The sequence below is a fragment of the Nymphalis io genome, chromosome 9, assembly GCF_905147045.1.
Source record: "Nymphalis io chromosome 9, ilAglIoxx1.1, whole genome shotgun sequence".
Taxonomy (NCBI): domain Eukaryota; kingdom Metazoa; phylum Arthropoda; class Insecta; order Lepidoptera; family Nymphalidae; genus Nymphalis; species Nymphalis io.
The window spans coordinates 8837216-8853362 of NC_065896.1; the positions used below are offsets into that span (position 1 = coordinate 8837216).

Genomic DNA, 16147 nt, shown 5'->3' on the forward strand with positions numbered 1-16147 from the left:
GGCTTCGGGGTAAGTGATAAAACTGTATTAATCCACTTGAAGCAAATCGGGAAAGTAAAAATCTTGAACGATGGGTACCTCATGAATTGAGTGAATCGAACTTGCACACACACGTCGACTGCTGTGTTACTTTGCTCAACCGATATAATAATGAAGGCATTTTAAATCGAATCATTACTTGTGATGAAAAGTGGATACTGTCCGATATTCGGAAGCGCTCGTCGCAATGGCTGAACCCTAGAGACCCAGCCAAATTCTGCCCTAAACAAAAATTGACTCAGAAAAAGTTACGTGTGACTGTTTGGTGGACTAGCGCCGGTGTCGTTCACTACAGCTTTCTAAAATCTAGCTTAACGATTACTAGCTGCTAAACAACCGAGATTGGTCAATCGCTCTAGGCCACTGCTGCTTCACGACAAACAACCACTAAGTTAGATAAGCTAAAATTGGAATGTCTGCGACATCCACCGTACTCCCCGGACCTTGCTCCAACAGATTAACATTTTTTCCGGAATTTGGACAACTTCTTTCAAGGAAAAAAATTCAACTCCGACGCGGAAGTCCATACCGCCTTCAAAGAGTTTATTGATTCTCGCCCCATGGTCTTTTTAGTAAAGGGATCAATTAATTACATATGAGATGGCAAAAGTGCATAGATAACAACGGTGCATACTTTGATTAATTAGATAAATTAAAAAAAAAATTGACTTTATATTCGTCCCGTACAAAACGCCAATTTCATATGTAAGGATTATATTATGCAACAGACGAATTCTTTCAGTGTACGCAATGAACTTAAGGCCTCGATTGATACAATCCTTTATTTTAACATTAAAACTAAAAATAAAGGTTTGCACAAATGTTTACCTTCTTGTCTTTTATTCCGAGGTTGATCCTGTTTATAACCCTATATATTTGACTGTACTTATATTGCATTTATTTAGCACAATAAATCGCAGCGTTTTCTTCGGTGCGTCAGCTTTTTTCTATAGTTTATATTATATTTTGCCCAATGTGGATTAGGTAGGTAGTTGAACGTAACGACCATAGACTATATTGTCACTGTCAAATTTTGTCATTAACGTCATTTGGGGTAGATCGTTTTTGTGGTTACTGTATCAACTGTATGTCAGTTTCTCAACGCATCGCGACCATTTCGATGGCTAACGTCAGCCTAAATCTCTTTGTTTTATAACGCTGCATATAAACACACAGATCTTCATTAAAGTAACCACAATTTAGTAGGCAATAATCAAGTTGCATTTGTCATATATTGAATACGTATATTATTATACGATATTTATCACAAGTGATTCATTCACAGTGAAGTGCGTACGCGTATAAGTGGTGAAACAATTTTGTGCGTTATTTTTAGTAAAAATAATCAGAATGCCTGCTAGTGCGGTTTATCAGCCAACGACGGTGACTTATGAACAGCAACCTAATGAACAACGCTGGAATTGCCCTATCAGCTACTTCTCACGAAGGGTGACAAGTAGCTTGAACCGGGTAGTGTGCATTCGACTGGCTCTGTGCCTCTTCGGCAGCACTTTGTTTATCATAGGTGAGCAAGCATTTCATTCCTAAAAACTTTAAGTTTGAACATTGTTTAATTCTAATTGAAAAATGAATATTTTTAACAAGAATTGGAGTAGTTGTTTGCGTTATCTTAAAACCTAACCAGTTAAATAATATATATCCTAGGACATCAATAAGTATAATGAATATGAATAAATTATTTCATATCTAAATATTAATATTTCAACAATTAAAATTGTGTTCAACTCAATAATATTTGGTAGCTGCCTGAATCAAAATACATGTTTATGATGTATGTTAACAAAACAGAAATAACATGAAGATGAGACAGTGTGAACAGCAAAAAGTGGGCCAAAGATTATTAAGTCAAGTTAAATATGTATAGTATTTTTACAAAATTCTGAACATTGATAATGGACTTTCATCCTCGATTTTGTCACTGTATCTTACATGCTTACTTAGTATCTAATGCAATAATACATGTCAGCGAAGCCTTAGTGTTATATTTCTGCCAGTATAAATTCATTTATTATCATTATTATGTAGGATTATCAATAAATAAATCAAATTCTAATAGACCAATTAATAAAAATATATATGTCCTCCAGACCGATTTTGGCCACGGTGGCCAATTTCAGAGAGATTAGCTAACTGCGCAGGAGATATTATAGTACCCAAACACAGGTGCTCTCTCTCCTCTCTCACTTTCATAATCCGATGGGACAGCAATCTGACATAACGGGAAAGAGTTAAGGCACAGGACCAACGGCTTTACGTGCTTTCCGAGGCACGGAATTATCTGACAGAAAAACCTAATAACTTTTAATTGGACCGACCTGGGAATTGAACCCAGGTCCTCTGGGTCTGCAGCCTTGCATTAAGCCACTAGATCACCGAGTCAGTCAAAGTCATTGTCAGTCACCAATTAGTATAAATGTAACTAACCACATCTGAATTAGAGCATAGCCATACTCTGGAATGCTATAAAATAATATTTAGATACTACTATATATGGCAAACACAAGTATCATAAAATTACAAAGAAGTAAGATTTCGTTGTTTTCCCATTTTAATGTAAAAACTGCTAATCTGACTGATATAGAACTTACAAATCATTCTAGCTTATATTTTAAAGTTAGACAGACTATGGAGCTTAGCTTAATATGCTATCATGGTTGTAGAGAAATAATTTGTGTGAAAGTAACAGATACATAAAACCTTTATATGAGCTATTTTTAGGTCTCCAAAATAAAACAGAAAAGTTAGCAGTAACATATGTGTATCTTTTATATATTATTAACACTAACCAGTTTTTTAGTGTTGTTGTCATAAAGTATTAAAATGTATCAAAAACTAAAAAAAATAATCTATTAATTTGAAATGTTTTACTTTGATTAGTATTGCTTCCCTTACTTAGCATATCGAATCAGTAGTTTTAGAAATATGTTTGTTACTAAATGCACGAAAAAATATGTGGTGAATATTGTTATAGCGCAGTATGGGATACGGAATCGATCATTGGCAAATAGTAATGTCTCGTTGGTTTAGTAATGGATTAAATCTTATCTTACGCGTGCAAAGTCAGATCGGTCAGTTTAGAAAAAAAATATTAAAAAAAATTGTAATGAATGAATTTACTATTATTTCCTTTTATTCCTTCCGTTTCCTGGGCGTAAATTATAATGGTACGACAACTTGTATAGCGCCAACACAACATCCTTGAATATTATTACCGACACTGAAGCATGTACCGAGCGATGACGTCATTTATACATATAATGAAACTTACGGAGCCATGTATGTACATAAAATATATGTAAGTTTAATTTTTAGCGTTATTATTATTGATATAGAGACAGAAAATACGCATTTTGTGTGCATTTATCGCGAGGAAACATATTGTTGTTTTTTAATGAAACTCGTCAATGACAAAGTGACAATAGCTTTAAGTATTTTGAGAGAACTAATAAACTAAATAAAATATTGATAAAGACAGAAGCCACAGGATAATAAACGAAGGTATATAGTCGGCAGATTTTAATCTGTTCTCTATTATATTTTATTGAAATTATAAGCTTACTAATAAATAAGAAATCGAAACATTTTAGGGCATGTCGCGTTGATGAGATTATCTTAGTATCCGATTATTATCTCGTGTATTCAAGTGATCCTCAAAACGTTTTACTTAATTTTGAATAGATATGGCCCTGATGGTAAGTGATAAATACCCTTTATGAATGTGAATAAAGTGAAAAACCCTTTGTGAAATGAATTGCCCTGTAAATATGATTATAAAAAAAAACTTAACGCCTATGCTTCAAAACAATAGGACCTAAGATGTTATGTTCCTTGTGCCTGGAATTAGTAATAATTACATGGCTCACTCATCGTACAAACAGGAACAAAAAATACGGAACACGGCCTATTGGTGGTAGAATCACCGATGATTGGTGGTACCTACCTGGACTGGATTCCACATAACCCTACTCTGTATACATTGAGAAACTGTAAAATGCATTTGTTTTTGAAGCATAAGTGAATGAAATTCATTAGGCTGCGATTAAAACGCATAAAGCCAAATCTAGAGTGATTGCGAAAATGGGTCGTGCCAGCGGAAGTAGTAGGTTGAAGGAGTGGGCGGAGAAACATTAGTACCGAAAGACGGCTTTCACTTGCGATGTGACCATTCAAACTACGACAATCATTGTATGATATAACATCTATAACTGTCTATTTGCCTTTTATTCAGATATATCAAATAAAACTCACTGTAACCGCAATTCCGTTGTGAACTAATTATACAGATGCAAGTAATGTCCAGAAAGAATGAGTGCGTAAGAGGTGAAAGATTTTATTTTAGATATTTTATAAATCATATTTTATTAAGGAAGTGTTTTAATACATCGAGTTAGATTCCCGTCTCTTTCCTCTTAAAAACTGTCGGCTAATTTGCTTTTTAACCAAACCAGTTCATCGTGGATTGTTATCTTCTAAATTATTGCAGAACCTGTTTTGATATATCATAAATCTTAAAATTGATGTGTTTTTTTTTTATAAACATTAAATAATAGACACGAGAGGCAAGATACGATGGATTTGAAGTAATTAAACTTTGTAAGATCGTTTTGTAATTTACATATCAATTTTTAATGACCAAACCTGCATTTTTATATAGTCTTATGAAATAATCTCAACTTTAATCATAAATAATTTTTTTTTATTTAATGCTACACTAATAATGCAATAGCGTGGATATTCAAAACAGATAGACATTTTGAAACAGATATTTAAAAAAATAATACTCAATACAATTAAATCCTAAATAATCTACTAGATAGAAACAATTTTAACAGAAGATAGGTCAAACCCAAAGATAATTAAGAAATAAAAGCAAAATTTTCGTTTGCCTCCTTTAAGTGCGGAAGTAAGAAAGCAAAATTCAGGAAAAAGTTTATAAATAAAATCCCTATAATTATGTACACAATTGTACATGTTAATAGTAATATTTGTAAAAGAAATATGCAAACGGTATTTAAATAAACTTTTGTGGAGTAATTACCAGTAAGCCATTAATAAGCAATTTATATTCATAATGACGGTGAGTTAACAAAAAAGAGTGATAAAATAACTGGAAACAATGACAACTTGTCACTGTCTAACTGAGAATGTTCGGTAATTACTCTCAAAATAACATACTATCCGAAATAGAAGTATAATAAGGACTTTCTACCTTACATTTAATAAATCTGATTATACATATATAACAATAATGATAAATTAGTCACGATTAAGGTAACTTACACCTGTTATAGCAAAAAGACTAGAAGAAAAAAGAAGTTGATAATTTCAAATAAATGAACTTTATAGTTTATAGAATCAAATACAACCAATTTATCGCAAGGAGCGAGGAAGTAAGAGGTACTTACTTACATTACGGAAACGTGTTGGAGCCGCAGACGAGTTTGTCGACCTTCGTGTGCCTATAAGAGTAAAAAGATTCTGAAGGCTAATAGAAGTAACTACATCACAAAGTTACGCCATTTTCTGAGTCACGATAACGCATCATTGTTCTGTTACATAACAATAAGATTTCTTAGAACTATATATTTTCACATTTTGCTTATAAAGTAAGTCCTAATTTTATTTACAATATTAGTGTGAATAGAATTTAACCAACCCTGTCTTTTCTTAGTCTTACTACTTCGTATAACTCGTTCTTATTACAATTACTTATATTGCTATGTCTAGACAGTACATGTCTCCTATATAAAACGTAGAATTCGTGATCCGACAACGCAGCCACCGGATGAGTCACCAGCGGTCGCAAGCGCCGCACCGGACACTCGATACCATATAGGACTATAGCTAATGGTATACGATACGCACGGGCTTATCTTTGCTACCACGCTACTGTAATGCAAACTAACTATAACTGGCCGCTTTCTTTAAAAGAAAGACATCCATAACGGTTTCCTTGGCCCTAAATAAGGGGTGACGTGTTTCGAATTGGGTCAGTCAATATTGTTAGTTATCCTTTGTTAAACACTTCCTTAGTATATTAAAATAATATTTTTTGATGAATTTAAAATTTGATGTTATCCTTTTTTAGTAACGAGTAGCACTTTACAAGGTTCTTAATATATATTATAAAGGAACCTAACCTAACCTAACCTAACGTATATATATATACATATATATATACTATTTTATTATTTTAAATACATACATCTAAAAACTTATTATATTTTCATTGGACAATCAAAACAAGAGCCACATTATACAACAAAGATCGCAAATGTCAATATTTGTTAAGTAATGGGAGTGCTTCGCACTTATGACATTTACTTGGTTTGGCGATGTAGGGGAGCTGTCTGGGTAGCTACCACCCAACAGCCACTTATCATGTGTTCTTATATATTGTATTGCTGTGGCCAGCTTAAAGGGTCAGTGAGCCATTACAATTACAGGCATAACGGATATATGACGCCTTGTCAAGGGATGGTTAATATTGTTTACAGCGCTACTGTCATGGGCGGTGGTTACACTTACCATCAAGTAGCCCATTTCTACATCTACCTTAATTTTAAATTAAATAAATACTTACTTTTAAAAATACTGAGAAACAGACACTATTATTAATACTTCAATAATAGAATCATTAAAAACTCAACTTTGCATGATTAAGTTGATAACGGTCTCTGGCACCGTATTAAATTTTTAATTTTATTTAAGTTACTTCAATGTCCTAAGTAATATAAAATTCTACACAATTAGTAACAAAACTGCACTTTAAACTGGAAAATCTACCAAATACGTCATCCACCAGCATCCGCATTGGAGCACCGTGGTTGGTGTCAAAAGAGACGCCTTAGCGTGGGACATTGACAGGCTGCTACTTCAATCACGTCAAGTCTAAGTGCTGTTTTCACTAATGCCGATTTTGTTGCACACAATTTTAGCTACTTTTAAAAACTACTTAATTTGACAAGACTGAAACTATTGCTATCGCTTTCTGATGTGCGGTGTAGAAAAGGATAGCGAGTCATAAGGCTCGAGCTAGCTAGAAACTTGCGGTAAAAGTTTCAGGTATTTAACTCCAAGCTCGGAACGACGAGCATACACCACCATCATGTTATCGGACATCCATCTATGAGTGGTGGTGACCACTTACCATTGTCAGGTGGAACATTTGTCTGTCCTACCTACCTATAACATAAAGAAAAAAAGAGATAAAGCGTGCACATCGATCAGATTTGGAACTCATAGCCAACAATAATCTTAGGAATAATGTCTTTCAGCTCATAGTAAACCGTAATGGCAAATGACTTTGGTTATTTAGTGATTACAGTTAATGTAAACTATATTACATTGTTTCCGTTAACCTTGACTATTAATGTTATTTTTTTTAAATTCTAATACTAAATTTTCAATTGATAGTGAATAAATAAAATTCATGAACACGTAGTAATTATAGGAATGAACATGATTGAAAATATTGGCAACATTCTCTTGATACTTAATACGTAGTTAATTATAAATAGTATTTCATTTTGATAATGAATTTAATACATAAATAGCTTACTAAAAGTTTGTAAAAATTTAACAATCAAAATCATATTTGTATTTATGTATTTAAAAATTTGAATTTTTTTTACAAGCATTTAACATTTTCAAATCTTGCAAGCTGCATTAGAACCACTTCCTCTTCTGATGATAATGCAAATTTATGTCCGTTAGAAAATCCTAGGCTATCATCTGCATAGACACGAAACAGTGTTTACATATAAAAGCTTAGTATTTAAAATGTTTTTTTTACTACTAATTTGTTTTATTTTGAATATATCCTAATTAACTTATACTTAATCTAAATATACTTTAACAAATTATTTGTTAAATATATTTAAGAAGCTTCTTCCCAATCTACACGCCATAATTACTCATATATTTAAAATGCTCATTTCGTTTTTATTCTTTAAAATAATTCTTTATTTTATATGTATTTTTATAAACCTATCCTTGGGATATAAAGAAGCGGTTAACGCAAACCAGTGTCGTGAAATCGATATTCATTAGGAATGCTCGAGGGTTATTTTATGCTCTAACTGGGTCATTGCGAGAATTTTAACTGAATGATGTATAAGCGGTTAATTTTAACTTCCATTCATTATTTTACTGTTAAATATAAATGGGAAATATTTTTACTATTTTTCAATATCATTCAAAACAATTATTTACATAAATTAAATGAGTTTTTAATAAATCAATCAAAATATACGTTATTCAACCAGGCTCTTATGAACACTTTTGAATCGACATTCTATACGATTATATTAAATGTAAATAGAATCTGCAGAAAACTCAGCAGTTACTCTCTCACCAATTACAACTGTGTTCCAGTTTAATTGATGCATTAATGGTCAGATAAAACAAAAACGAACAAATGGGCTACTTTTTATTGATATAGAGTTACAAAATGTTTTGCGACGTCTAAGGATGTTTTTGTATGTTGTAACAATATATATATATGTATATATAACAAAAGTTGAAACTGAATTTGAAATCAATGCAACCTAACAATTTAATTGGCAACTGGATTTGTTATTGTGTCAAAACAATCTAGTATACTAAGTTTATATGTTATTATAATATCTACTCACCAATATTTTTATGTGAAATAATTAATTGATGTAAATTTTATCTCGTACATGTAAAATTAAAAACTCGTAATAAAAGTTAAATTTTGAAAACTAAAAATCTTTTACTTATATTTATTGTTAACTTAATTATATAAAAGAGACACAAATAGCAATCACAACTTCAAGTATTTAAATTGACTTGGCTTAAAGCTTGCCAAAATGAATGCATGCATTTTCCATGTTTGACTCAGGTTTTATAATGAATCGGTATACAGATTTTTTTACAGCCGTCTCGTAATTCTTAAAAGATCTTTGACCTGGTTTACCAGCCATTATTTGAACAAATCATTTGCACATAATCATACATGAATCACTTTGTATTACTGATAACTGTACCTACATATATTACCTATTATATATAAGTAGAGAGGCACATTGAGTTTTGTTTATAATAAAAACTTACCGAATAAACTTCAGAAAATTGTTTCATAAGTATGACGGAAATGGTAAGAGGAAGTTATTTCAGTAAAAATTTGAATTGAACAAATATCCTTACTTCTTCTTAATAATCATTTTTACCTTGATTGGAAATATTTGTAAACAAATAACTATACAATATTTGTAAATCTAAAAAGAAAATATGAATGTTTTTATTGACATTGGATTGTGCATAGCAATTATATTATTATAATGTATAAAATTTTCTCATGACTACAATTATGACTGTTAAAAAACTATTTTAGGACCTAACTTGCACTGGTAATACCTGTTTGAACAAGCACGCATGTATGTGCATTTGATTTTTTTTTAAGTCTTGATTCCATAAACGGCGACAATTACTAAATGTTTTCTCTCCTTGTATTGAATTGGATCACAAGTATTTTATAAATTCTTAAACGGGTTATTGTCTCGAGTTACGTAAAAAAAAATCTAGTTCGCAAACGTTCTCGTCTAGCTTTTGGTAAATAAAAAAATCACAAAAATGCAATTATTTATAATTGGTGATTAGGAATGGACCTAGTATTCGTTTTGTTTGGTATCCGGTGTTTAATGGACATTGTTATTCGATCAAATGCCAAAAATTCTGAAAATAGCGCCAGTATATAATCAACGTTTTACAGCATTACGCTTGTATGACATGTTACAATAATGGAATTGTACATTTTAAACTTTTTCAATGTATATATTCAGGTTTTAATTGCAATCCTAATAACAACACAATCATTCATCATTATAAATGTATACCAATTATCGTATTTTCTTTTTAATTGTAGAATAAAAACTTACTTTTAAAAATCCTCTAAAGTTTAATGTATACATATAATTAATAGTTTAGATTATATTTATATAAGATGTCCTTTTAATTATGACCGTTTTTTTTTGTATTTGGCGAAATTCAAATTAGTCTTATCACTAGTTCTAATTGCGTTTTTTTTTTATTAGTGATATAGTAGACATATTTCAATATACGGGATTTTAAAAGGTAATTTTCTCTTGCAGGTCTTGCACTTCTAATAGCTGGTGGTGTTCAGTATTCTAACTCGCCTGCAACGCCCACGCCACAAGACTCCGATAACGGGTTCGGAGCCCTCATCGCTGGCGGTGTTATATTGTGTCTCGGACTGCTATTTGCAGGTTAGTATTTTACTCTATACTAAGAGACACGGATAAGAGAAATCTATATTATAAATTCGAAATTAACCCTGACTGTTTATTATGATTTCACGGCTACACAACTACACTGAATTTGAATAAAATTGGTATGAGGTAAGGATAGGACAGGGTTACTACCCTCGTCAGAGCGTCACGGTAGCATGCGTAAGCGATCCCGTGGCGCTCCTCGTCAAGACGGAAAGGGTACCGCTGGTTTTTTAGTGGGTATTCCGATGTTCAGGGCGCACTCGGCGCCTTGGACACCGGCGAGCCCCACATACCGCCCCACTGTTCCCGTGGGGGAAACGCGTAACGCGTTTTTCTAGCGATATAAAAAAAAAGATTGAAAAAAAAGACCCTGGACATAGGTTCCTTTTCTTTACCTAATGACTTCGCCCCTGCCACTAAAGGCCGAAAACTAGTTAAAAATAAATAGAATAATTATACCACATGGAACTTTCTCGTATTCTGCTTTATATTTATAACAAAGATTCATTCGTATATGTGACGTGATGTCCTTAGCTTCGTTTTAGACTCCCGCGTGACATATGTGACTGAGAGTTGTGACTTGCACTGGCATAACACGACAAGCAACAATGATTTTTTTTTAATTCAAAGATTCCGAAAATAAAAAATAATACATATAAAAATATTTTCATATACAAGCTGTTGGATAATCTAATAAATAAATATTTTATGTGTACATGTAACAAATAATTCGCATATTTTTTTAAAGTTAAGTATAAACGGCAACTAGCGGTATTTTCTAAAAAAAAAAACTAGATGTAAATCTGTCAATTTGATAAAACATGTCTATCAGGTGTGTGTGAGGTCAACTAAGTAAGTAATCACGCTGTTTTCCTTGACCTTTCCGCTATCGGTTTAATTAAAATTTCATGTAAGTTATCTGATTGCCATATATTTTTATAGATTATATTTATACGTAAATTATTTTATATAATCTTTATTTACAAAACACTTATTTATTATCGTTAAATATAAACTTGGCTCATACAAATGTTTCAAGTCTTTCGGTTTGAACTTGTCTTTTTTTTAAATTAAGGTTATGCTTTTCCAGCATGTAGGTCGTAAGTGTTTGCAATTTTATTTTTAAACTTATGAGTAATTCTAATTATTTTAATACCGTATTTTATACATATATTTAAAGACGCTTATCGGTAACTGTTACTTCTAAAGGTCGATAATGAAGTTCCAATTTTAAAACTTTAAAACGTCGCGTATTACTGTTTTTTGTATCTTATTTATATGAATTATGATTGCGAAGATGAGTTAAAATTAGTCACCACGAAAGTAGAAGAGAAATAATAGATTATTAAAGAAAATATCTACTTTTTCCTATTAATATTCATACGGTAATTATTGTAAGATGCTAACCGGTATGGGATGGGTATAAGTAATAATTAAGAAAAAAATAGATTTTTTTTTCTCCTTTAAGCTTATCATGTGGCCAAGGACATCGCGTGATATATTTCAATGTTACGTCGCTTCGATCTAGTAACAAAGTCTATTCGATGTATTTAAAAGTTTAATAGCCATAATATCTTGAAATGTTATATTCTGAAAAGTAATTTGATAATATCTTTGTAATTTGATCATATTGTTTGTTCATTCATTATTTATGATTAATACTTATTTTGATTAATAATTTTTATTCTCGTTATACGATTTGCATGTTTTTGCTTTATGAATATGAAGGTAAACATTTTATTATGCAAAACGCCCTTCGCTCTCTGTTCGGAAACATCCTCGAAACGTGACGCGCAAATACGATTTAACGAATGCATGTACGGAAACAACGAAAAGAAATATAAAGGGCAAGTTTTTTATACCGAGCCAATTTTGAATCAGATTGTATTGAACCCATGCCAAGTATTATACCAAGATTTTTGGGTTATAAACATGATATAAATTAACGGTTTCAATATTATTAATGATTAAAAATTTCGCTAAAACATTTCTTTCAAGTTTTATTTGTAACTAGTTACCTATCTAATAAAATGACTGATATAAGTTAAGAATAAAAATATGAATAAAATTGAAGCGTTTATACTGTTTGTTTAAATTTATGAATAGCCTCACTATACATCAATTTAATTATTTCTATTTATTTGTGAAATTGAGTAATGTGCTCCTGACAAAATTTCGTCGGCGACGGCCAATTTTAATAACTAGCCAACTGCGTAAGAGATATTATTGTGTACAAGGATGGGCGCAAACACAGTTGCACAAACTATTTTCTTATTGTTTAACGGAACGACAATCAAGACACGCCCAGAATCGAATAAGGTGGTTCTCGAGAAACAGATGTGCCAACGTTTTAACTCCATTTTTGGTCCAAACGAAACCGGTAACTTCGATATCTGCAGCTATGTAGATATCCACTGCTTCAACGAGACCGTCATACTCAGTGGAATTGAGACATTGTTATAATTTCATTTATACCTTACCTACGAAGCGATACCTACGATACCTTCAAAGGAAAATAAACAAAGTCTTATAATAATTTCTTCCATAGGAGTAGGCGGATGGGCTTGGTCGGCTCGTTGGGGAGGAGGCAAGGAGGCACCATCTAGCGGTGCTGCTGCACTAACTGCGCTCAACCCATCAACGGACCCGTTGGTTGCTGCTCAGTACGCGCCTGTTAGAGATGCACCCCCCGCGCCCGATGACGAAATGCGAAACCTTATGGACAACAAGGAATGGTAAGAGTGACTTAACTCAATCTTGGTCAGAATTCATTTCCAACATTGAATTTGTTGTTTCTATACACAATCAATGTTTAAATTATTTTGACATTACTATAAAAAATTGCTACCTAATTTCCATGTATGAGTTCTAAGAGTATTTGTCTATAAGTTTCTATATTTTCATAAAAAATGAAGTCAATACGTTTGATATCGTTCGTTTCATAACAGGCTCTTCATATACCACATTACACTAATAATATCACATACTTCACTTACAATATCGCTAGTTGAGAAATCAGTGTTTATTTTACAGTACAAAGGACAGTATCTATTGTGATATAATCCTCAGGCGAAGCTAAGGTTCACGTGTCGAACTCTATTGTTTATGATGTTTACACATCGCATGAATACTAGGAACTTCATTTTCAAGATCTTTGTCATGCGGTCCAACTATTTTTTAAAAAAACATTGATACGCTCGGTCGAAAAATGTTGTAAAGCAACTTAAAGTAAAACGCTATTTTGGTGCTTGATTTTTGATATATAGTAATCATTATCAACATTTTAATATAGGTATCTTTTTACTTTTCACGTGTTACGTAGAGTTTTGAGTTTTCTCTACAATAGTTTCACAGATGTGTGACGCGATCGTGATCAAGAGCTTCGTGCATTACAGATCACTTATATCAATTATTTAGTCACACTAATATTCTTATAAATTTTCTTAATTCTTGATTATAATTTTACATTTATATATGTTTACAACATTGATAGTTCTTATGATTTAAATCTTTCTATTAAAATGATCGTAGAAAATAAACATCCATAGATAATTAAAAACACATAACAGATGATTATACACACTTATATTTCTTCTATAACTACAAATAATTTATCTGTTGTTAAAATGTCAAAACCTGTTGAAAATGTTTTAATAGAACTTTCTCTAACCGTTGCTCATACAATATAATCATTATTTTTTGCAGTTTGAGCAGTGCAGAAGAAAGTGACAAAATGCTTGATGGTCGACCGTCTGTGGCGTAAACAAAAGATGAAAAAGTAATACGTATTCTTGTAAACAAATTCTGAAACATTAATGTCCACCTGTAAAAAATATTTTCAATCTCAAACGGACGATTATACTTAAATTATATAAGATAGAATTTATTTTTATGACAATCGCCTTTTTAAATAATATAAATAGGGATTTAACCGGTTTTGTTTCGGTAATGGAAACGATATCTTTCAAACAAAAAAGGACACCGACTTCAGGTATATTATTTAATATATCTATATTTAGTTGAATTGCATTTTACGGTACAAATTATATGCGGCAGTTTTATATGTGTGATATTTTATTTACATTTTATTTTTATTTTTGACTTAATTTCTAAGCTGCACGTGTAGGACCCGACTTATGTTTGAAAAAACAACAAGACAATTTTTATGTACATATTGTCTATGTCGTATGTATTTTTTGTAAAGTGTTCAATTTAGAACTATAATGTAATTCTATTTAATTGTAGAATTATAAATTACAGATATATTTTCTTGATGTTATACACATGATCAATATTCATACAATATAGTTTTGGTAGATGATAATGGTAATTTAGAAGACATGTGGCCAAATTATCGTCCAGTTTTAAAATTAGATATAATGTCCATATATAAACGTTTTTCAATAATAAAGTTGTTTAATGGCATTGAATTGTAGAATATGTATTTTCGATATTTCAAATCTAAAATGTCGCCTACATTATTGTTTATGTACAAAATGTACATTTCAATAGAATATGTACATATTTAAGAATAGGCAACACTGTCGCAAAATATTTTCATAGCTATGTACCGGTTTTTATTTGTTATTGATGTTTAGCATTCATTAAAATTCATAAAAAAACCTCAACTGAAATATGAATGTGAAATTTTGGACGATTCTCTTTGTTCATTTCGTACAAACTACTGATTACTCTGTATTCACATATGTTATAATAATTTTACATTGTAACACTCTTCCTAATCGTAGATTTTAAATTTTCTATAGAAAATAATATTATTAAAACTGTAACAATTTCGATATAGTTAGTTAATCATCACAATTTTCAACTTATATCTTTATATGTATTTGTCATCAAATAACAGTTATTTACTTATGTAACACATAGGTACGTAATACGATATTCAACTTTCGAGAGTGGCATCACTTATATGAAAAAAAAAACAAAAACATAAAACACAGTGTAAACAAATTGAAAGTATTAAGAATATACATTAATAGTTTTCATGTATAATATTTTTATTAATTCAACTTTTTTTTGTACAATATATATTTTATGATTTATGAAAATAATCAACGTATTTAATACGATCGAAAACAATTATGCCTATTCCCTAATTACCTTTTATTTACAATCTGTTGAGGTTATTAATATTTATTTATAAAAAAAATAATTAAAATACCCTTATTGGAATTAGCTTAAGTTTAGTCTTTTTTTTATAATTCATACTATAAATGTTGTGTTAGTTTTGTGTTGAGACCGTCCTGATTAGTTGTTAAGTGTAGGTTGTTTATGTCAAATCGCGACATTTCGAATACAGATAAAAAAAAATGTCTATACGAATACCATTTTGTTCAAACGTGTGATAAATTTCATGATGCCTTTGTCTCTGTTCAACAATATACGACTCGGTATTGATGGACTGTACCTATAGCATTTAATTTAAAACATAGGGTAATATAATTGATATTAATTGTACTTTAGGCTCTCTGCAATATTCAAATATATTATTTCGAATTACAATAAAACAATGAAAAATACAGATTAAAATCATTACGAATGTATATAAAAAAAAATTAGCTAAGCGAATCACAAGTTAGCCATATAAGCATACTATATTTTAATAATCAAGTTAATATTAACTGTTTATGTATTATCTCTTTACAATTTTATTTTATTTTTGTTTGAGGTGCAAATGAGATTTTTATGGTGTATCGAACGATGTTAACTTATACTTATTTTTAGTACTTAAAAGTACATAAATTATTTTACAATATTTATGTGTACTTAATATCTCCAATCTCCATTTAAATAAATGTATAAGATTTAAA

General features: G+C 30.9%; 1 protein-coding gene across 1 annotated transcript; it reads left to right on the plus strand.

Annotated features, from left to right (window-relative positions):
- The first annotated feature begins 1109 nt into the window (after positions 1 to 1109).
- Positions 1110 to 16147, plus strand: LOC126770665 (uncharacterized). The gene is made up of 4 exons (XM_050490174.1): positions 1110 to 1564; positions 10176 to 10310; positions 12865 to 13051; positions 14022 to 16147. Exons 1-4 carry the CDS (start codon positions 1390 to 1392, stop codon positions 14077 to 14079), a joined length of 555 nt encoding a protein of 184 aa, XP_050346131.1. The 5' UTR covers positions 1110 to 1389; the 3' UTR covers positions 14080 to 16147.

Bases quoted from the DNA above. Each gene is read 5' to 3' on its own strand.
- LOC126770665 (XM_050490174.1), top strand. From the start codon at position 1,390: ATGCCTGCTAGTGCGGTTTATCAGCCAACGACGGTGACTTATGAACAG. The intron at 1,565-10,175 runs GTGAGCAAGCAT...TTTCTCTTGCAG, and splicing joins CAGCACTTTGTTTATCATAG to GTCTTGCACTTCTAATAGCT. The intron at 10,311-12,864 runs GTTAGTATTTTA...TTTCTTCCATAG, and splicing joins TCTCGGACTGCTATTTGCAG to GAGTAGGCGGATGGGCTTGG.